This window comes from Artibeus jamaicensis, unplaced genomic scaffold (genome assembly GCF_021234435.1).
Source record: "Artibeus jamaicensis isolate MK-2021 breed Jamaican fruit bat unplaced genomic scaffold, CSHL_Jam_final scaffold_916, whole genome shotgun sequence".
Lineage (NCBI taxonomy): Eukaryota > Metazoa > Chordata > Mammalia > Chiroptera > Phyllostomidae > Artibeus > Artibeus jamaicensis.
The window spans coordinates 33,823,456-33,845,868 of NW_026522059.1; the positions used below are offsets into that span (position 1 = coordinate 33,823,456).

Here is a 22,413-nt window from a genome sequence, read left to right on the forward strand (position 1 = left end):
TTAAATATTTGAAGAGGCACTTTTAAAATTAAAATCCACGAACAGCTCATCAGTTCCCACTGCATCAGGCCGACTGTGATTTCGTCTTAAGCATTTTTTTCCTTTGTAAAGATGAGATTTGGAAACATGCACATGGGACATTTTGCATTGATTTAAGCCAGTTGGGAAAAAACATGGTTCAGAGCAGGATTTTAAACTGTTGTACTAAATATAATAACATTTGCAGTGGTGGCACCATTCCATAACTTTAAGATTTTTATTTTACTTATCATTGGAAGCCATTATCTGATATTTGACCTATATATTAGTATTTTCGTTATTATTTAAGTCCATTCCCCCCCCTTTTTTTTTTTTTACTCTGTACAAACATATTATCAGTCTTGTTCACTGAGAGATTATTTACTCTGGAAATATCTGGAATTCTTTCACCCTATCTTGTCCTCTGGGACTCCCTCCCCTTTTCTGAAGTATTGATATTAACGTGTGGGGGAGGGGCACACATCCAACAAAAACGTAGGATAGAAAGAGAACCCTCTTAATGGTATTCTATGGGAGAAGTAGAAAAACAAAGATAAAAAAAATGATAACTGTTTTCTCTAAGGCTATTATCTAATGCGAAAGCAAATAGTGAGTCTGTAAATCAGCTAACAGAAGGGGATTAGAGAGGAGATCTGAGAGTGGCTTGATTTCTAGCAGAGCTGTCTCTCCAGCCAGTGACACAGGCAGAGCAGCCAGGAGCACTCCAGATGGCCGGGGAAAGTGGTCGTCTTGGGTTACTGCAGGGCACCGGGGCCGCCGGAGAGCAGGCGGCCTGGTAAGGCATCTTTAGGGAGCCAGCCCGACGTCCAGCCTGCACCGAAGAAGGCGAGGTCCGGAGGGAGGCCGCCCGCGCACCCGCCCGCGCGCCCTAGCGAGCCAGGACTGCCCATTGTTAACATATACTTGACCTCTGTGACCCTCGCACGACACAGATGTCTCCTTCTTCCACCTCCCCACTCGCTGGCGCGCACCCTCCCCCAGGCACCTGGTAGGGGCCGCGCCGCCGCCTCCCCCGCAAGCGGTCGCAGCGCCCAGGGCGCGGGCGCGCGCCGAAGCCGGCCTGGTGTGGGCGCTCTCCGCGCACTGCGCGCGGTGCTCCAGCTCCCGGCGGACGCCCGGACGCCCGGACGCCCTGCAGATAAATGCGTCGCCTTCCTCAAGAGTGAGCAAGGGCGGGCGAGGCAGACGCAGACGCCGCCAGTGACAGTGGCAGTCCTCGCGCCCCACATTACATTTGTCTGCCACAGCAGCAACAACAGAAAAGCGGAGGGAGGGAGTGACGGAGGGAGGGAGGCGGGAGCAGGGTAGCGGAGCTCTGCGAGTCTTGGGGTCTGCGTGGAGGCTGCGTTTGGCTGACGTCCCAGACCCCGGGCTTTTTGCCCCGCAGCTCTCCGTGAGCAGTACCTGGCGGCTGCAGGCGCTCGGCGGCGGCACTCCGCGGCCTCGTGGTGAGCGCGCGTGGGCGAGTGGCCGCTGGTACTCTGGCCTCCCGAGGGAAGCGGCGCCGCGCCCTCGCCCCCTCGCCCCGCGGGCCGGCCGAGACGACGGGAAGTTTTATTTGCAGCTCGGAGCCGGTGGCGGATGGTGGGACTCTCCGACCCTGTGCAGTGTAAGTGCCCGCGGGAGGGCTGGAGTGGCGGGCGGGCGGCGGCGACGGGCCCATGGCCATTACTGTTATTCTGATGGCCGTCATCTTCATTTGGATTATTAGGCTAAGAGCCTTCAGGCTGTACTTATCAACTAGGGTAAGAGGACGGAGCAGGTAAAGAGGAACATCGAGGATGCCTTCAGTCTTCAATGACACTGAACTTCACGGGTCACAGTCAAAGATGCAGCTTTCACTCTTAGATTTCCCCCACTGGCATTAAACAGTATTTTTTCTTTCCTCTCCATGGTCACGATTTGTAAGCAGGAAGATCATTCGTGGGCTGACCCCCGCCCCCATCCCGACAAAACCTCTGGTCCCAGTGCCCACGGTGCGTTTTGTCAGGTGGCCCTAAACCCGCATCGTGGGTTTTGTTTTTTTGTTTTTAAATCTGGAAGGGAAAGGCTCGTTTATATGGTGGAAAACTTAGCTCTAGAAGCAGGGGAGTGGAATCTTAACTTTGGGACCCGGCTGCTACTAGGGTCGGGGTCTTCTTAGCGGCATTCAGGCGCTCTGCACCAGTCTGAGAACTTCCCTGTTACTTTTAGGCGTTTGGGGCGCTGCAGTGGTAAGCCCCTCGGTGGGCGGCCAGGACCTGAGCACCTCTCGGCCAGGACCGGTCCGGGGCTTCAGGGCAGGCGTTTGGTGGGCAGCGTCGCTCCTGCCCTGACCTCTGCGCACTCGGGACTCCGCCGCCCTGGCCCTTATGGGTGTTCCCCTCTCCAGCCCCGACGCGGTGCCCGCCTGCCCTGAGCCGGGAGCAGAGCCTAGGGTTCCGCAGCTCCCTCCCGGAAGAGCCCAGAGGGGGAGCTGCGTCCGGGGGATTTTTTGCAATTTCCAGAAACCCGTCTGGTAAAGCCTGCGAACCCGTGGAGAAGTGCGCCGGGCCCTGCTGCCCAGCGCTCTATTGGCAAACCTGAAAAGACCTGGGTGGTTGGCGTACCCAGACCTATCTCCCGGGGCGGATTTAGCGCTGGACTAGACGCCTTAGGCAAATACGGTTATCTCGGCACCAGGCGCTTAAATCTATATATATATTTCTTTCTTTCTTTTTTTTTTTTTTTTTGTACGGGCGGTCAACGCTTGGAAAAGTTTGAGTACTATGATTATGGGAAATAGGATGTGAACCAAGACTTACTAAAATTAGCTCTCCCCCAACCCCTTGCGTCTCTTTAGTTTGGAGGATTTGTCTGGGGAGCCTTGCAGCCCTTGGTCTCCTTTTTCCTTGCAGAGCATAATGGAGAAATCCGTTGAGCATAGCTTTTCTTCAAGATTGGGTCACCTCCAATCCCAGCCGTGCTCCAGCCTGGCTGTTGCTTCTTGAGGGAATCTGCAAAATGTCACTTTAAGGAATAGCTAATTTTCCCCGTGGAGGAGGTGTTGTAGACCAGTCACCAAGGCTAGGGTGAGGTTGTGAAGACTAGGAGAGCTGGAGAGACCACCGCAGACCAACTTCATATACTTAATGCAACTCTGAGCCCCCTCGAATTTGTAACTTCCCTTCCCTTAATTAATCTGCCCAGGGCCTGTGTATAAATGGCTGTCCACAGCTGCAGCAAATTGATTTATCCCCTGATAAAGGTCGGGTTGCTGACCGAAGCATTTTCTTTCTACCTTATGTGTGAACTGAAATCTGTTGTACAGGATTTTTTCCCCCTCCTAGTCTCCTTTTAAACATCTGTACCATTTTTTAAGTGTGCTCAGTGGCTTTTATTATTATACCTCCCCCGCCTTTACATAGAATGGAGTGGAACTGGGTCGGTGCCCAGCGAGTCCACACTCACTAGAATACAAATTGACCGGCTTCTCTGTGATAAATGGTATGTTAGTGTTGGGGGCCTCCTTTTAGTTTATTGCAGCGTTTTGCCTTGGCCATGTGAGTATTCTGTCCTGCCCAGTTTCTCCTGTCACACAGTTCCTTAGCAAAGGTTGACAGACACCATTGTTTCTTAAAGCAGCATAGCCCCAACCTGGGTGTTTATGTCAGCTGTGATGTGTATAAGCAGACGCAAACTCGTAATTGTATGGATGTCCCTACTTTGTTTGGCTTTAAAATGTAGTCTAGTTTTAACATCCTGGGGGCTTTCAGATAACATAGGTGGGGCTCTCTGATTTCTTTTTCTTTTTACTTTCCTTTCTTTTACAGAATGTTGTTTTTTAAGGGAGGTCTGACCGTCTTATCCAGTGTTAATCATGGAATCTCAGTTTGATCCAGGCTTTTGGTTTTTTTTTTTTTGCACCCAGGATGGATGCTGAAGTTGAAGTCTGTTGTTACTTTATATGTAAAAAGTATATTTTATACTTTATATAAAGTATAAAGTTACTTTATACTTTATATTTAGCATTTGTCATTTCCTTGATTTATTCTTTCAAAAGACAAGATTCCAACCAAATAACCAAGGAATCAGGCTTATTCTGGGTGCATGGAAACTGACTTTAAGATTATGCTAAGAGAAGAACTTTATATTAGAAATCTTTGTTTAAGCACTAATTTTATAGTAAACCAGTTAGACAGCAGCCACTTTGTTTGAAAAGCCAAACACTGAGTGGGAGCATTTGAATATGTAGTTTCTCCAGTGTCTGGGTTCCTACCTAACGATCATCTGTTACTCACTGATACCTGCTAATCATTTGATTTTAAGATAATCTTTAAGGACTTTTTTGTTAAGAAGCATTCTACTCTGCAACACAATGCAAACTGCACTATTAATTGCAAGTTGCTGGAAATGGGAGAGTATGGGTTGCAGCTACAGGACAGCACCTTTGATCATTTTTACAGTTTTTGCTTTCTAAAGAAAAGTAAAATATTGCTCTTGATGCTGGTATTCTATGATGAGCTCTTTCATTGCGTCTTTGAGTCTAAATATTTGCAGATAAAAGAGCACTTCAAAATTTGTAAAGAAGTACGCAAATGTAAAGTACCATTATCATTTATTTTATTGTGAGGTAGAAGCTTAGCAAAATAAAAAAAAAACTTTAAAAAATACATTGAAAAGGGATCACGAGAAAGCAATGCTTCCAATAGGAATGCTGGTCAGTGGCTGTCAGTTTAGGACATTCTTCACTGTCAAATCCTGTTTCTCACTTCTTTGATATGAACATCAGCTGACAGGCACTGAATGCAAAGCCTTCTTCACTGAGGTTTTATGCAGGCAACATAGCCCTTCATAGTGAAGCAGTTTGAAAAATTGGCACCTGCAGGATTTGCATGTGAAAAAAAAACCACCCCGATTCAGTTGCATTTTACTAGAGTCTATTACTGTAAGTTATGTAAGTTCAATGGGAAAAGATATTTTATTTGTTGCTGTTTGGGCAAGTGAAAGTGCTTTGTTTTATATACACCTTATGAATCATGTAGCATTCCATAGACTTTATTGATAGCAGAAGAAGGAAGAAGTGATCTTTGGCTTTATAGAAGTTATTTATTATGGAGTAGAGCTATTTTTAACCATGGACTCACAGAGTGCACTTACACTCATAGTTAATTTTTTACATGTGCCTTAAAAGGGTGAACTCATACAACTTTCAGAATAATGTATATGACGTTCAATACATAAAATTAGGTTAACATAAATATGTTTTGAGAACAATCTAGGATTTTAAGTTCCATAGTCTAATAGCAAGTTAAAATCTTCTAAGAAAAAAATTAAATCTTTCAGGCTTCTACTGCTCAGGAAAATGGTAAGTGTCTCTCACTGTGCTTGTTAAAGTGTTTGTCACTAAAATGCCCTTTAAAGATACTATAGTTGACCCTACTTGTGCAAAAGAAGTGTCAAATGTTAAATCAACTAAGACACCTTTGTGAACTATTACTGGGAACATTTTATCCAGCATAAATTATTACCTAAAGAGATACCTCCCAACTTCACTGTTTTACAGCCATTAATACAAGAGTTCCTAAATAATGTTTAAAGAACAGTGAACATTTTATTAAAGCAAACATTAGTCCAGTTTAATGGAGGTAATTGTAAGTGATAAGACAGAGCAGGTTATCTCTGTGTTGTTTAAACAGAAGGCGCTACTTTGCACCATTTCCAGGAGCCATCTGTGGAAGAGAAGGGTTTGCACCTGTCTGTCCACACTAATTATAGATTAGGGCCAAAGAAATGAAATTTGAGGAGGTTTTCAGCTAATGAAATCCATACTGATTTTATTGTAAATGTGTTTTATGTAAAGAGGGTGGTGGTTGAGTTATGAGTGAATAAATTGCTCCATAGCTGCTAGGCACTTGTTTTTGAATCACAATTCTGCTGCATTAACCTTTGGTATTAAAAAAAAAAAAAAAAGACAAACAACTTAGAGACGGATGCTAGCCTTTGTTTGGCATCTATAGCTACCATGTAGTGGGGAGTGGGGAGCAGTGAGGTTCAGGGTGCAATTTAGAAATGTGCTGTAAAGCTGCTTAAATGTTAAGAATATTCTAATATTTTGAAATGCACATGAAGTAGAAGGTAGGTTTTAACTTAGGTATGTAAAACATCAGAAAATTAGAAAGCCTTCCCCCCCCCCCCGCATCTCAGTTTCAACATAAATGAGAAATTAAAGTAAAATAAGTGAGGAATTTGTGCCTCAATAAAAGGTCACATGGATGTCTACCACATCTGTTTATAGTAATTATGAACATAATTAACATAAGAATTACAAATGAAATAATGACAAGCTGAGCAATGAGATATTGTGCAGTAATGGTCATATGTTGGAATTCTCACATTATAGCACACTAGAATTCACATACTCAAAGGAAGAAAGAAGAAACTAGATATTTATCTGCATTAATGCTTCAAAACTTATCTGCCTAGGGCAGATGGACTTCTTGCTTTTATAGGAAAGTAACCTATTATTAAGAAGAGAACTAGTTGCAATTAAGATTTCTAGTTGCCAGCTTGGACTTTGAGACAGCTGTGATTATAGAAACCACTTTCTGTGGTACACTTATTCTGTGATGGTAGTTCTTGATTATTATATTGCTTTTTTTCTTAATAAATTGAAAGCTTTGCAGGAAAGTATTTGCTTTGGAAAAGAGTCATGAATTCTTCCCATTGGAGAATTGGTTGATCTTTTCTTTAACTGTGAGTCAAAAGTCAATGAACAAACAAGGTAGTAATGGAAATATTGTCTGTCTACAGAATAAGAATACTGGCGAATTAGCTTTTGCACAGTTTTCTTCATGTCTTCAGTGTTTGGATGCTTTCAAAAGAAAAAAAAATGTAAGCCTTTCCTGGATTTGAAAGTACTGCATTGTTTTTTTCTTTTTTTGTTTAAATAGCAGTTTTTCAAAGAACATGCAATGGAAAAACCAGTGGGCATTCGTAAATTGTATCTTTTTTCTTGCTAGAGGAGCATGGGATTTATAGGCATTTGCATGGAGTCTGTCCAAACTGTTCTAACTAAAATGTAATAAAGGGGAAAGTATGTGTGGTTGGATTTGGTTACTCTGAATGCAATTTTCTAAAGCTAGAGAAGTGAAAGGTAACCTTTTATGGGAGCTAAAATGCTACCTTTTTAAATGGTCATTTTTTGAAGGTTTTGGAGAAGCAGGACCTAGTCCTCTTCTCAACACTCCCACTTTTCCATGTTACTGGGCCAGTGGAGGATTGTGGTGGATCCCTTCTGTGTCTCGTTCAGGGCAGAGATGTTCGCACATGCCCTTCCCTCACCTCTGCCCAGCTTTTTCCACTTTGCCTTACTTGTCAACCTTCCCTTTGGTCTTTTCTTGGGGTGGGAGCATGAATCCACTTGGGGGGTCATGAATCCACTGCACCTGAAACTGTTTTTTGGTTACGTGTTTTGGAGGGGAGTGTTTGATTAAAGAATGTTCCTCCTCATTTTCTGAAGGACTTCTTCACATGTGTCTCCTCGTGGGGCCACTGCCTTACTCGTGTGTTGTTCTTGTCCTACTCACTAGCATTACCCCCTTCACCTCTACCGTTTTTTGTCTCTTTATGTTGAGACCCCATGCATTAATTGTTTTATAAGTGTCATGGGCAACTACACAGTTCACTGGCTATTTTATTCTAAACTCATCCTCCATACTTCACTGAGAGCCTCTTAACACAACCAAACACTATCCCCCACCCTAATAAAGTAGTAACCTTTGCTACAGTAGCTGCACTCAGTTAAGGATGTGATCAGATACTCAGATTGTCTGGTGTCTGCATTTAAAAATGAAAAGGGGCTACTACTTACTACCCAGGTATCTCTCCCTCCTAACTCTGAAGGGGTGGAGGGTGAATTCTGGTCTGATGGGCCAGCATTAGCCCTGCTTGTTCTCTGATTGATTCTTAGGCTCTGGGTGGGTGAAGAGCTGTGAGGCAGCTCAAGCAGAGATTGATTGCCTCAATTTCAAATTCCCACCTCCAAAATACACTCTGAGATGTACACACAAGGAACCTCCTCCCCGACACAATTTCTGGAGGTGGAGCAGATGTCTACAGGAGTCACCTGTAGCTACCAATCACAAGTGGCCTTTTTCATCACAGGAATGCTGGCAGCACAAGTCTTCTGCTTGGACACGTTAAAGCCCAAGGAAAGATGTTTATATCTGCCTGTATTCGTCTCTGTTGTGGGTTTGTGTGTGGGGGTGGGGTGGGTATGTGTATAATTTAGGAGTGTTGGGGTCAGCAAAGAAAGGGATAAGAACTTCCCCTTGAGGTTGGTCTGCAAGGCTGTGCAACTGCTCTGAGGACTCAACTAGGTTTGTTTTGCAAATCGGGGCTATTTGGATGCAGGTAAGATGGTGAATGTCTCATTGTTATGCTCTGCTGTGAGAGAGCTCTTGATCTCCCTTTGACCTTGACAGAACCTCCAAAAGGTTCACGGGCTAGCCCTGGAGCAGGGAAATTCAGTTTGCTGGTCTGAGTTCCTGCCTTTTTTTTTTTCTCAGAGTAGGGACAGATTTGGGACTGCAGGGGACTCCCAGCCCTGCATTCTCACCCAGCGGTGGGCTACTTCCAAGGTACCCCCACTAACCACCCCCCATATGGCTGCCTGACCTGCCCCCCCCCCACACCCATTATTTCTTCAGGGTTTTTTTTCCTTCCAGTCTGTGTCTCTTCTCCTACTTTCCCTCTCTCTCCTGCTCTGTCTTACACGCACCCTCTGTTTATTTTCCTGCCTCCATCTGGGCCCTGCTGATATTGTAATCACCCTGATGCACGTTGGCTTCTCTCCTCTCCCTCCTGCGCTCACACACTCACTCACACACAATGTGCCATCCTGACAAGCCTTTTACTTCTGATAAGCTCCGATGTGTGTTTAATGAATACAAAGCCACGGTCTGGGTGCCGCCTCGGCTGCGTAGCCTCTCTTGCTCTCCTTTGCCAGAAGGTAATCTCCATGAACAGGGAGGGGAGGCAAGTGGGGAGGTGGGAGGGGTGGGAAGGAGCAGGGGGGGAGCACCGGGAGGCTGATTTTCTCTTTCCCTCTCTCCCTCTCCAAACGATTCAGAAGTCGATAAGAACAGGAGAAGTGAAGATGTAACGTGTTATCTGTCGCTCCTCTTAGCTGGCAGAGAGAATTTACATTTAAAGATTAGCAGAGGGAGAAAGAGAAATCTGCCTTTTGTTGTATGGGTGAGGAGGAGACCTCAGCCCTGGCCTGGCCGCTATCTCCCATCACCTCTGCTATCCAGACTGGACACACCAAGGTGAGATTACCAGAGAGCCTTATCTTTGATTGGGTTTAGTTTTGCCAGTCTGAATAGGTTTAGAGACTTGATAAAGGAGAACAATAGATTATTTATTGACTGGACACTGAAGCCTTTAGATGAAGAGGGGAGAGAAAAAGCTGCTTAATAACTTGATTAGTTCATTTTTATTTTAAGGTGACACAGTTTCTCTTCTGGTGCAAGGGAGGTCCATAGAACTTAGGCAAAATTTGAATGACTTAAATGTCTTATTTCCTCTTCACCTCTACCCCCTTCTCTTCTCAGTACCACCTCCCTTATTTTAACAGGAGTTTCATTACCCCTTATTTGTAGGATTGACAAACTGAGAAAATAGGGTAGAGGCTTTTGGAATCGATCATTGGTGTTTGATTTTTGTGTGTCTTGTTTTGCAAAGGGTGATGAATTGATGCTAACAGACTTGAATGGATGAGAAAAGCACATGAAGCCTACTTTTAATATGAAATTAGTGTATTTAATAGTATGGTTTCAACTTGGTCTAGAGGAAAAAAGTCACTCGGAGTCTGTTAGGTACATCTGTATTTTGGATTTGAATCATGAAAATTTTTCCTTGGAGTTGGTTTTAAAAGAGATTTAAAAATGTTTTATTGACTCATGAGTGTATTTAAAAAAAATTATAGCATTTACTTTAGAAGGTTATTAAAATGGATAAAAGTGGAAAAAAGAATTGTTTTGCCTCCATTCCTTGTCAGGATAGGTGTTTTCATAGGTAAATATGATCCTGCCTTATTAAAATTTGTTCAAAGCGAGGGAGTATGTTTTCTTGTTGACACAGATCCATTGGGTAAGACAATAGAGTCCCATTATTTCACTTCCATTGACTGAACATATTGACATTTCAGGTTTGTCGTTGCCTCAGTGAGCATGGTCAAACACTGACACTTGCAGACCGACTGGCCAGAGTGGCACATATATTACTGTGTGTCATTTCTGCCTTCAGGTTACCTTACCGCCCAGACAGAATCAGAGTGGACAGCCTGGATGGAACCTTTCAGGAGGGTTAGAGCTCTGTTGGCTCAGAAACTAAGAGCTAGCATGTATTAGCAGCATCTTTAATTTTACCCAGCACTGGGTGTTATAGAAAAATGGGTGGGACAGTTTTATTTAAAAATCTGAGAAGCAGCCTAGCTACCAATCTTGTATGTTTTATGTATAATACCCATTTTCAGGATTGACCTTATCTTCTCTGGAGGTATGTACAGTGAGAAGTTGGTCGCCTCATTGAAGTGTTCACAGTTTGTGCGTGGGTGACATCTGTGCTTCCCCAGCTCAGTGTACGCAAACACCCAGGCACCTGCTAAATCTGTGTCTGATAAAAGAATGTGTAAGTCCCCTTCCATAATGGGAACTGACTTTGCCTTTTTGTTCCTTGTTTTCCGTTAGTGGGTGGGATACAAAAATAGGATGTATATACAGGGTTGGGCAAAAGCAGGTATATAGTTGTTCATATGGAAAATAACAATGAATAATAATGCACGAATAAGCTGTTCTGATTATTCACAACTGTACATCTCCTTTAGCCACACCCTGCATGCATAGACAGTAATAGGTAAAGGTAAATACATGTGTATTTGAAGCAGAGTCAGAAAGACATGTATTTGTTATCTTTTTACTGTAATCCACCCTTCTATACACTTTGCTTAGTCTTGCATAATAAAACTAAATCTGAGGCAGACATAGAGTCAAAGAAATGTGAATTATACAAAGAGGGAATGTGCAAAAAAACTAGGAAGAAACATAATATTTTTAAAAGTTTAATGAAAATGTAAAACTATTATGAACATGCCTTATGCACAGCAATTATTGCCATCAAGGAGGCAACTGATGCCCTTCCCAGCGTTTAGAACAAAACTGGTGCTTTATACCGTTTTCATGAAAATGTTAGGTTTCTATTTGATCAGCAGGTGCTTCTGAGATGAAAGCCATGTGTAAATTTTCAGAAGGCCAAAAGTGTCAATTCAGAAAAGGAAAGCGATAAGAGAAAATGCAATCAGTTTTCCTGTTTTCAATTTGTGCAGGATTTGAAGAGCTGTTTTGTTAAACTGCTGCATCTGCTCCAATATGAATATTGAACTACTTCCACTAAAAATAACAACCTATAATTTGGAAGCCACTGCAGTCTTTTGTTAATGTGAGTGGGTTATTTAAAAACAAAACAAAAAAAAGGCACAAAAAAAGGACAAAAAATAAAAAAAGACAATTATCTTTTTTTTGACAATCTCTTGCCTAATGTGCATTTTCATTTGTTGGCACTTTTGCCCTCAGCAGATAGATGGTATTATGTAATTAGAACCTCATCTTGTTTGACTGTGAAAGAGGTTTCCATAGGTGAAAATCTGGTAATATTAAAAAGGGTTCGCACAGACAATTTATTTTTATTTTAAAATAACGTGTTTATTTAAAATGAGGTAGTTATTCCTTACAAGTTCTAATACTATGTATTTTTTTTTAACTTACTGCTGACTGTTAGAACAAAGTTAACACTGCACTGTTGCATACTGAGCGTCCTGTGATTTATTTTATCTTTAGTACACCTGCAAATGTAAGTTTAAACTAATCAGGGATATTTTTACCTAACAGAGCTTTCAGAATAATTTTTTCATGCTTAAGTAAAATGATTAAATTATGCTTGAGTGCCTGCGTACAAAAGCTCTAGCTTCTATAGTCCTGCTAATCAAATAAGTTCTATGGGCAGAGAAAGTACCATATTAGAGAAAAAAAATTAGATGCATTTTACTAGTGAAATTTCTAGGAAAGACAGGTTCTTCTGAAATCATCCAGGATTAATTAGGAAGAAAACTCTAACACATCTTAAATAATCAATATAAGTAACACTTCTTTCTTCTAGTAAAAATAGCAGTGTTATCTGTTTGAAACTGGGCATAGAGAATTAAGTTAGAAGACTAATAAAATTTGGGTCAGGTTCGGTATTAACTGTAGCCACAGTTGCAGTTGGGTTGACTGTGTTTACAGTAATTGGTCCAAGGCGAGATGTGACCACTGCTTAGGATCAATTGGAGGCTGCATAGCTTGTGGCTTCACACTTGAATTGACAGACACACTTTTCACTTATAAACCCAGAATATCTGCAGAATGGATTAATGAGAAGACAGACATTGTGATCCATTAGCATATTGGATTAACAAATGCAATGTTTCTTCTGAAACACCGACTCAAAAGAAGTAGTTTGAAGAACAATACAGGGTGGGGCAAAGTGGGTTTACAATGGTGAGTACACCAAACACAGTTTATTCTTGTATTTTTATTTAGTAATTGTATATTTCCATATGAACAACTATACACCTACTTTTGCCCTACCTTGTATTGACTATGTTCTTGTGATTACATATGTGTAGCCAACCAAAGAATAATGCTCTCAAGGAATTTCTGATTTGAAGCCAAATGGTGGCATGCTGTGTTAACACATCTTTTAGGTGACCTGGGCTGTCCTGTGGACATATTCCCTGGTACAGCACCAAGGACTTTGCCACCCTCAAGAAGTGATGCCGAGTCACTCGTCTGTGTCAGGGAGTTTATTTCACAGATACAACCCCATCATTGGGTGCATAATCTTCTAATGAGTTGTTTGTACTGAAGCCACATTCAGTGTTGAAGCCTCAGTACCTTATATGGCATCAGGAGGGGAGAGCTTTCTGGGACTCTTTTCAAAACGTTCATACTTAATGAAGTGATACCCCAGACTCTTACTTCAGAACTGATAAAGTAATAACCCAGGTTGAAGTGTAAGGTACAAGATCCTTCTGTTTGAAAACGTTTAAAACCATAAATGCTGCTTAGAACCACTGGCATTTTCACTGACTCTGAGCAAAATTTTCAGTGACCCCTTGTTTTGATAGTTCTAATTGAGATTATCTGTATAATGTAACTCATGGGGAAATAAAGCAGGTTTTTGTTTTGTGGTTTCATATTGTTCAAGATCTGTAAGGAAAATGAGTATTTCGGTGAGTTACTAATTTAGTCTATAAATCTTGTTGCAGGTGGAGGAAGGGCACACATGGAAAGTTTTCTCGTTTTTTTCTAGCAATCTAAGCACCTCTGATTACATTCAATTGTCTTTTAACACCTGGGGCATAGACGGCTTCTGAGTGTCTCCCGGCTTTCATGGTCTGCCACCTACTTGTTGGACTTGGGAGAGAGGAGAGGAACTGACAAATGTTAGAGACTTACTATGAATGGAGTTCACCTACATATATATTGACATCACTGATTTTAAGTAAACGATTAGCTGGCATTTCACTTTCTGCATTTCAGAGAGCTCTAGTCCCTCACTCTAAGATCCTGGCTCTAGTTGCTCTTCTGGCTTAAATCTGTTGCCCCAATGGAAAGCTGAGGTGTTTTTGTGTTCCCAAAATGAATCACCTACTTTGTCCCCAAGTTCTGATAACAGAGTCTTATTCTTTGACCTGGTTTAGTGTTCTCCTTAGTGGCTATGATCTATACATCTACTGTTTTCTTTATCTATGCCCTCACCCTTGACTTAGGAAATAGAGCTGGCTACCAGCTGGTAGACATCCTTGAATACACCCACGGATGTATCCCTCAGTACTTTCTAAATACTTTCCCATGACTAAATTCTGTTCCCTTGTCAAAATACCACCTTTCTACACAATGCTGAAGCCATGAGGGATCAGCCTGTTTCCTTTCTTGATCTCTCATTCAGCAGCTGGAGCTGTGTCGTCCTCATTGTTTTTAGTCCACTGGCTTGTCTTGATCTCAGCATCTCCTAGTGAGCCAGGTTCAACGTCCTGGTCACTTAAGATAGGAGGAGAGGGATTCCACACCTTTTGAGTTTGTAACTGTGGTTCTGTTGTGTAAAGCACTCTGCATTATAAGAAGATGGACCTGGAAGGTGTGCATTCCGCTGACTAATAGGCATTTCAAACTGGGGGTCCCTTTCCAGTTTAGTCACTGACTTTTGCTGGGTGGCTTGGAGTGCGTTCTTCTGATGACCTCTTCAGACGTAAAACGACGGGCAGATATGCAATGATAATTAGGCATCTTTTCTTGAATATTATAGGTCCATATACAATACTTGGAGTAGGCTTTCAGGAATTTCCCATGGTTAGGTGAATGCGAATAAGTCCTTATTTGTATTTCTAACTCTGAGTTGGGGGGCACCACCAGTTTTCATATAACTGGGAAGTGGATTTAGTATAGAACATTCTTATCTTTCTACTGCTCTTCGTAAAGTGGCACTGGGAATAGGAAGCCATTTTTTCCACAGCCACCCTGGATGATTGTCTGGAATCTTACTTGTTACTATGTCTTTTTCTGAGGGAAGTGGTAAAGGAGTGAACCTATCTAGGCAATGAGAAGGAACATAGATTTTTTTAGGTTATGTTCAAGGAAAATAACCTTTATGCTTTGCTTCACAGAGGCTGGGTAAGATGAGTTTGGTGCCTGGGGGCAGGGATGATGGGCTAGGGTGGAAGCGTGGTGGTGATTGGTTGTGCTGATCAGGCGTTCGCCGCACCCCACAGCTTCACAGTTCTGACCTAACTGACTTAGATATTTTGAAAACGATCTCTTTAAATCAGTTTTTTGAGAGAACCTGGTAACAACGTACTTAAATGAATAGGGGCATGTTATCATTGGGCTGAGAATCAGTTCTGAAATAAGAAAGACTGAAAAAGCGACCCATTGCATTGTCTGAAGAAAGTCTGCCATTGCTTGTAGAAGTAGTTAAAAAGCCTCATTATTACCAATAACACTTGGATTTTGTATTTTTCTTTAGTTTGTAAAAAATACAGACAATTAAAAATCTAATCCTAGTTTGTAAAATTGTTTTTAATGAACCTGGGCTGAATTTCTTTGCAACTTAGGAATGATGACCTGCTTACATTTATGATTTGATCAAGTCGAGCACACTATAATCATCCAGCGTGCCAGTGACACTTGTGCTCTTCTTTAAGGAATATCTGCCACTGACAGGACTTGGAAGTTATGTTCTTTTCATCTGCCATTTATGCCACAAGAATCACTGCTGCTTCATGGGTTGTAGAAGATTTTTGCATTGGTATTCAATGTTCAGTGGGAGGACAAATTGAAAGTTCTTTGCCTCAGAGGAGAACATCTTCAAATGCATATATAGTGAGCTCTTAGTTGGTACCTGATTTGACTGGATTAAATATTACATTAGAGAAATATTAGAGAAAAATATTACCATGGGATGTAATGGCAATTTGTCCAAAGAAGCTCAAGCTGGGTTCCCCTCATAATGAGAGGAAACATTGCCAGAATAGTGATGAGCTAGATGCAGCCAGGTCTATTAGAGCACCAGCAGAGGAAGCAGGTGTAAGAGGCCCTTAGAAGGAGCACTGGGCAGGTCCCTTCTACTGCAGCTTTTGGGGAGTGTACCTGGTGTCCGTCAGATAGGAGATCAGACAGATTTTAGGGAAGTATTGAATAGACCTGTAATGGTGCTTGCAAATGCTGACATAGAGTTGTGGTGCCAGGGAGCCAGCAGCATTGCAGAGAGCATTTCAAATGCACATTAAGTCTGGCAAGCAGGACGTCATCCTCCAGCAGATGTTGGAAGCATGATGAAAGTTGTGCATTAAATGCAAGGTCTTAGGAAGTTGGTTGGTCTGTTGCTTAAAAACAAGATGTTCTGTACTCCTTTCCCTAACCTCAAGATATAGGAAGACGTGAGCTGTAAAACAGGTTATGAAAGACTGCTAGTTTATTTTCTGAATCTATGCATATGTTATGTACACAGTGATGAGCAAACACAGCTGGGAAGAACAGCAGATGATACGGGGACTGGAACTGTGGTGTTGATCAGACTGACACAGTAATCCTCTCCTGCGAAAGTGTTCTCTTAAAGTGAGTGTTAGGATTGGCTACCTTTGATCACGTGGCAGACAAGTGTTCTTTACTGCCCACCCCCTTTGCCGACCTGTCACATTATTTTCATTCTCATCTCCAGCTAGATTTATTTAGAAACAAGATCCACGTCTGACCTCTGGTGGGAAATATGTGGACAATGAGTTGTTATCCCTTTGTTTAAATAAGGGTAGATAGGTTGATTCAGGTCTAAATAGAAAGTAAATGTGATCCATCTCCATTGACATGTTCAAGTCAAGCTTTAAGTTGGCTAGAGGGAATGGATATAAAATATCAGAGGAAATATAAATGAAGAGCAGTAAAATGAGCAAATCAATAAACCTACTCTATTTTTAAAGAAAGGCATGTGCATTCTGGGTAGTCCTGGTAATGACACCTTTTAGCGCATGTTAAAGAAAAAGAAAATTTTTACTCTTGGTGGTAAATCTGAAGCAAATTAATAAATATGTAACGAATCCCTACTATGTGTGAAGCTGAGTGTTAGGCAGAGACACTGAGCAGGGAGTAAACTCAGTTCCACCCAGTGGTAAAGGCATGCAGGACAAATTAAATAGCTACCCAAGATCATAGGGCTTGATCATTCACCAGTGAAATGGTATAGTAAGTAAATGAGGTTTTAGAAGTGGAAGCAAGTTGGAACTTAAACATGTCTTGAGATAGGATTTATCTAGGCAGAGCCCAGATGTAGAAAAAGCCTTTGGAAGAAGAGTATTGGGGTAGGTTGGGTGGAGAGAGAATACATTAACAAATGTGGCTATAGCAAAAAGGGCATTGGGGGTGATTATTGGAAAATAAGCAAAAATATCATAACCGTCTTGAACGTTTGGCATTTTGACTTAAGCTTTGTCTTCTGAGTAAGCCAGAGTTTTAAAAAACTGTCCTGTGGGACCTCTCAGGGTTGGGAGGCGGTATAGAGGGTGCCGGATTGGATTCAAGCTCTTTCATCCTCTCAGCACCGTGGAGCTAGAATAGTTTTGCTTTTACAACAAATTGCTTTATATATTAGATTTCCTAGCTGGACTTCATTTGAACAAAGGATACCATGGTAAAATAAATCTTAATAAACTCCAAGTTAAAAAAAATGTACCAGGCAAGGAGAAACCATTTACCCAATTGAAGTTGTGTTTTTAAAGAGTTGGTTTGATTGTGATCACCTGATGGATTGGAGACAGGGCGGGGAAAGACTGGAGGCTTAAGGCAAGTAGGCAGCTTCTTGTGCAATTTGGATGTAAGACTGTAGGAGAAAGACCAGAATCGGGGTGTAGAACAAGAAGGAACAGGCAGGTACAAGATGCATTGTAAAGGAAAAATGGTGAGGACTTGGACATAGGGGCTGATAGAGAGAGGGTGAACCGCTGACAGCAGGGATGAGGTGTCCCGTGCATTTAGGTTGCCAGAATATGGGAATCACTTTGCATGTTTGAGGGACAGTGTTCTCCCCTAGACTCCAACAGTCTCCTGTGGCTTATAGGGTCACAGCTTACAGAAGGAACTCTGAGAAGCCACTTGTACATACCTGCCCCAGGGATCCTTGTGCTCACCTACTTTGGGGAAATGGTGATAGTTGTCATTCCTTAAAGATGGTTGTTATGTGGAGGATTTATTACTGATCTCTCTTGGACCTGGCTCCCTCGTGTGTGTTAGCTCTTTGCATGGATTTCAAACTGTTCTCAGTTCCCCTTCTTTTTACAGGTCATTTCAGGCCATGCAGGTGAATAAAAAGTGGTCAGGTGGACTCAGTGTGGACTCTGAACTTTCCACCAGAGTAGCCTATTTGACATATTTAAAAAATTGAGCTTTTATTTGTGGGATAATTCTAAAGTATCTTTTAATTCTGACATTCTATAGAGGAGAGAAGGCAGGGGCCAGAGAGTCAGAAGTCAGGGAGGCATTGAAGAAAGGGCAGGGGCAGTTCTTAAAAACCAGTGTGTCCTGCACTCTGGGCTTGGTCCTCTTGCGGGGGCAGGGGGAGGGCAGAGTTATTTCAGGGGGCTTCTGAAATCTCATTCATTTATTCAGAGCCCCAAGCATTGTCCTAGACCAAATCCTTTGTGATGTGATGACACCTTTCAAATATACTTTAAAGTAAAACAATGAAAATGCATTAAACTATTACTGAGTTTAATAGAAACTTGTCTTTATGCAGTTTAGTCAGCAGATAGATAGTAAAGGAAACACATGTTGTTTTTCAGAGGACCACAGCTTTTTCATTTTAAAATGGAAGTCTCATATTGGAAAAGTAAATGAATTCCTTTTATAGGTTAGAGGACAGTATTAAATCCTTATGATTAAATTGCTTGCTGATTGGCTCCCCTATGGAAGGGATTTAAGTTATTGGTAGAAACATCAGCAGCAAGAACAAAATCTAGCCATATGAGAACTTTTAGGGCATAGTGGTTCATCAAGGTAATATTATTTCAGGGTCTTTTACCTTATTTTTATCAGGTATCATTTAATATGAAAACATACTGGCAGTTCTTTTTACTCTTTGAACTGAAACCAAATTTTTAGTTTGTGATTTTGTTACAAAATCCATCAGAATTTGAATTTTTTGCAACTTCATTTTCTCTGTTGTCAGTTGTACTGGATAAAAATTAACCATGGGCAGCCAAGAAAGAACTGCTTGTGGAGATATGTACCAGCAGCTGACAATGGTAGTTTCTCTGGTGGAAGACAGTGAGGCCCAGGCATTGGTGACTGTAAGGAGAGTTTTTATTCTATGTCCCTTGGTCTTCTGAGTCTTTTCTGCAACTCTTGTACCTGTTTCACTCACTGTCAAGATGGAGACTGCGGCCTCAGCCTGAGATGGACTGGTTCTGCCTTTCTGAGGGGCAGGGATGCTGCTGTCCCTTGTCTGCCAGGGACAGTCGAGTGGGATGGTGAAAAGATGCAGTTCCCAAGTGCTTTACTGTCTGTTGTGTCTCCTCCGCTTTCTTTCTTCTTCTGGAAAGAATTCCCATGTGGACAGTAATGAGATGACTTCATAAGGTTGTTGTGAGAATCACATGAGATAATACGTGTGAAGCATAACTTTCAGTAAGGTCTCGTTTGCGTATTCTTAGTGTCCCACTGGGTCACTTTGGAACTACGCTCCACTCTCTTCTAGACACCCCGTGTACAATCTTCTCCTCTCTGGCTGACCAGAGAGAGAAGCAAACAGGAAATGGAGAGTCTGGCTCTGTTTGATGTCTGGGGCTATAGAGGTGTTCGAGAGAGACAGGACTGCTGATTGGCTGGACCTTTCTCGCCTCAGCCCTAATTAAGGCCCTTTTCTGTGGGGAACCAACTGCGTCCTCCCCCTCATCTGTGATGAAACTGCTCTCTGAAGCCTTCAGGACTTCTCTTGCTCAAAGAGGGTTGTATCACAGCCAACGTTTTGCTCCCATCCATGTGTTTCAGGCTTCTCTGCTGGTTTGAAATCTCCTTGAAGTAGGAGTCTAGAACAGTTGGGGGTACTGTTTGATGTTTTTAAAATATTTGTTGAAAGCTCATGCCTTGAACTCAATTTATTTACTTAATATTGTACTGAAACATTTTATTGGTAAGATGAAAATTAAAATTTGCTTTCAAGAACATGTTTCTTTTCTCAGTCTCTCTCCACCTTGGTTCCCTTTTGTTGTTTTCTCATCTAGAATATATGATTTATTACCATTATATTTTGGTTTCAACAACGAAAACAAAGAAACAACTCCCCCCATGTGCAGAATTGGCCCTAGGCACACTGAAGTGGTGAAGTCACTTGCATATTCATAAATGCACACCTTAACTAGTTTTATCTATCTACTTATATATTTATTTTTGCCCTGAGGTTCACAAATGGGATTTTGTAAAGTGTGAAATTGCAAGCAAAATACTGTATGTGTGGGCACATTTATGAAGTTGGAATTCTCCTTTTGGTCAGGAACCCAGTGAGACTTAAAAAACGTTTTAGTGGCTTCCAGCTTTCTGTGTGCCCCACGCCCCCAAGTTATCTCTTAGTTGCCAGGGACTCCCTTCCCTCCGCCGGCCCCCCAGATCTGCTGTCTGGGCCGGTCCAGCACTGTACTGACCCCTCTAGCACTCCTCTCCAGCTCTCTTTCCCCAGTTCTCTCCCCACCCAGACTGGTCTTTTCCGGCACTGGGTGGGACACTAAGTGCTCTGCTGCCTGATGAACTAGCCTGAAAACAAGGCATGGCTCTGGATAGTCTGACAGGCTCTTCTCACCCCAAGATTCTGACTCAGAAGGAGGAAGTGGGCAAAGAGTCTTACAGTTGTTCCTTCCAGGTACCATTGCCATTTGAAGACATGATTTTAGAAGGGCAGCCAGCCTTCAGTGCAGACAGATATGTATGAGGAAGGGGCGGTATATTAGAGTTCGTCATGGAGGTTCACATTTTTATTTAATACTCGCATGGGAATGAGGTCATTTTGTAAATCACCCATAGAGGTTCTTTGACTTGCTCAAGGCCACCCTGCACCAGTGAGGTGCAAGGTGGGGCAAGCTGTGAACCTAGATTTTCTTATTCCCAGGCTTCTCTATTCTACTGTTCTCCCAAAAGTCTTCAAATCCTACTGCCTAGGAATTTTCCCCTTGAATAGGGACAGTCACACAGACTGCGGGTGGTAATTATACTAAAGTTAAATGAAGAATTATCAAGACTTCTCACTGCACTTAGAAAAGTGACTATTCAGAGTATAAGAGAATACTACATTTTTATAGATTTCTGAGGCAGAGTGGGGTGAGGGGTGGGGGGAAGAAAGGAGAGAGAGAGAGAGCGCGAGAGAGATTATTAGCTGATAAGGAGCAGTAGCAACCAGACTGTTTGCAGCTAAACAATTGTTTATCTTTCTTTTCTCTTTTTTTCTCTTTCTTTCTTTCCTTTCTTCCTTTCTTTCTCTCTCTATCTATCTTTCTTCTTTTTGAGATATGTGATCATCAATCATGAATGCAGATACTTTCAAAGTCTCATTTTTCTTTCATGTGAAAGTTGCTGTCATGGACCAGATGCCTTTATTTAGAGAAACCAGTCTTTGGAAATAATTGGTTCTCTTTTCTCTTATCCCCTAGCGATGGTCCTCTCCAGATGAAATTAGATGAGGAAAATAAAAAATTTAAATCACAGTACATTAGTTTGTAGTATTTTTTTTTCTCTTTCACTCCAAAATGTGTAGGATTGCTGCTTTTTTCTTCTTATTTTGGTATTGTTGACTGATTTATTTTTATCACTGATAGTAAGTTGTGACTTAGAAATGGAAGAGCTTGTGATTGCAGTAGGTCATTTTTGAGTAGTGATCTACTACTTTTGTTTTAATGTTTTAAACCATACTAGTAAAAGAGGTACTGCCACCTTTCTACTATTAAATGATAGGAACTGGGCACTTGGATAAAACAACACTTGAACGAGGGGCACAGCAACAGGCACTTTGTGAGTATTTTCTCTTATCTTCATATCATCCTGGTATGGTATTGTTATCCTACTCTAGAGATTTATATGTGAAGGTTAGAGGTGTTAAGTGACATGTCCAAGGTCAAATAATTGATAAGTGTAAGAGCTGAGATTCCATTCCGGCCAGAGCATGCATGCAGTGGGCTTCTGTGTGGTCAGTGTATGGAGGCTACAGTCATTTTGGGATATTTTGTTTCTTGAAAATTATATCTGTAACAGAGGAGCTATTTAAGAGCTTTCTACTGTTTTAAGTTGCCTGGTTTGTTAACTATTGGTTATAAGTATTATCGATTTGACTAAAAATAAGTCATAGATTGGTTACCTATCTCCTTATTAATTCTTTAAAGTGATATTTGAGGAATTTAAAAATAATGCTTTATTACAACAGAAGGAGATGGCTTGAAGAAAGACTAGATAATATTGGTTATCATTGTTCACTCCATCTTTATAGAGTGAATATCCTCTGTGAGCCAGGCAATATGGTAGGCACTTGATATAAACACTGTAGAATAGACACACCTCCTTCCTTTGTTGGTCTTGCAGCAGAATGCATGCATTGAGGTAGGGCTGGAAGAGGTGCAGAGAAGAAGATGAGTTGAGATCTTTTTTCTACAACAGGAAACTCAATTGGGAAATAAGTTTATGCATAAAAACTACTAGAATGCATTATGCATTTATATCTTAAAGGCTGTATGGATTTATGCTGTGGTTTTTAATCATGGTGTCCTGTTACTTAGTGTAGGAGGAAGGG

The 22,413-nt window shown here is 41.8% G+C and overlaps 1 protein-coding gene across 4 annotated transcripts in view; it reads left to right on the forward strand.

Annotated features, from left to right (window-relative positions):
- The first annotated feature begins 1,101 nt into the window (after nt 1–1,101).
- The window catches only part of RUNX1T1 (RUNX1 partner transcriptional co-repressor 1), a 146,910-nt gene continuing 125,598 nt past the window's right edge, over nt 1,102–22,413 (forward strand). For 2 of the 4 annotated variants that reach the window (XM_037140389.2, XM_037140391.2), the window contains exon 1: nt 1,102–1,648. Coding sequence is in view for 2 of the 4 variants with exons in the window: in XM_037140391.2 (XP_036996286.1) it covers nt 1,621–1,648 (28 nt within the window). In the remaining 2 variants the exon portion in view is untranslated. Of the gene's footprint in view, nt 1,649–8,889; nt 9,011–9,170; nt 9,330–22,413 lie in introns of those variants that run through there. The other 2 variants (XM_053661139.1, XM_037140390.2) reach the window with 2 other exon arrangements.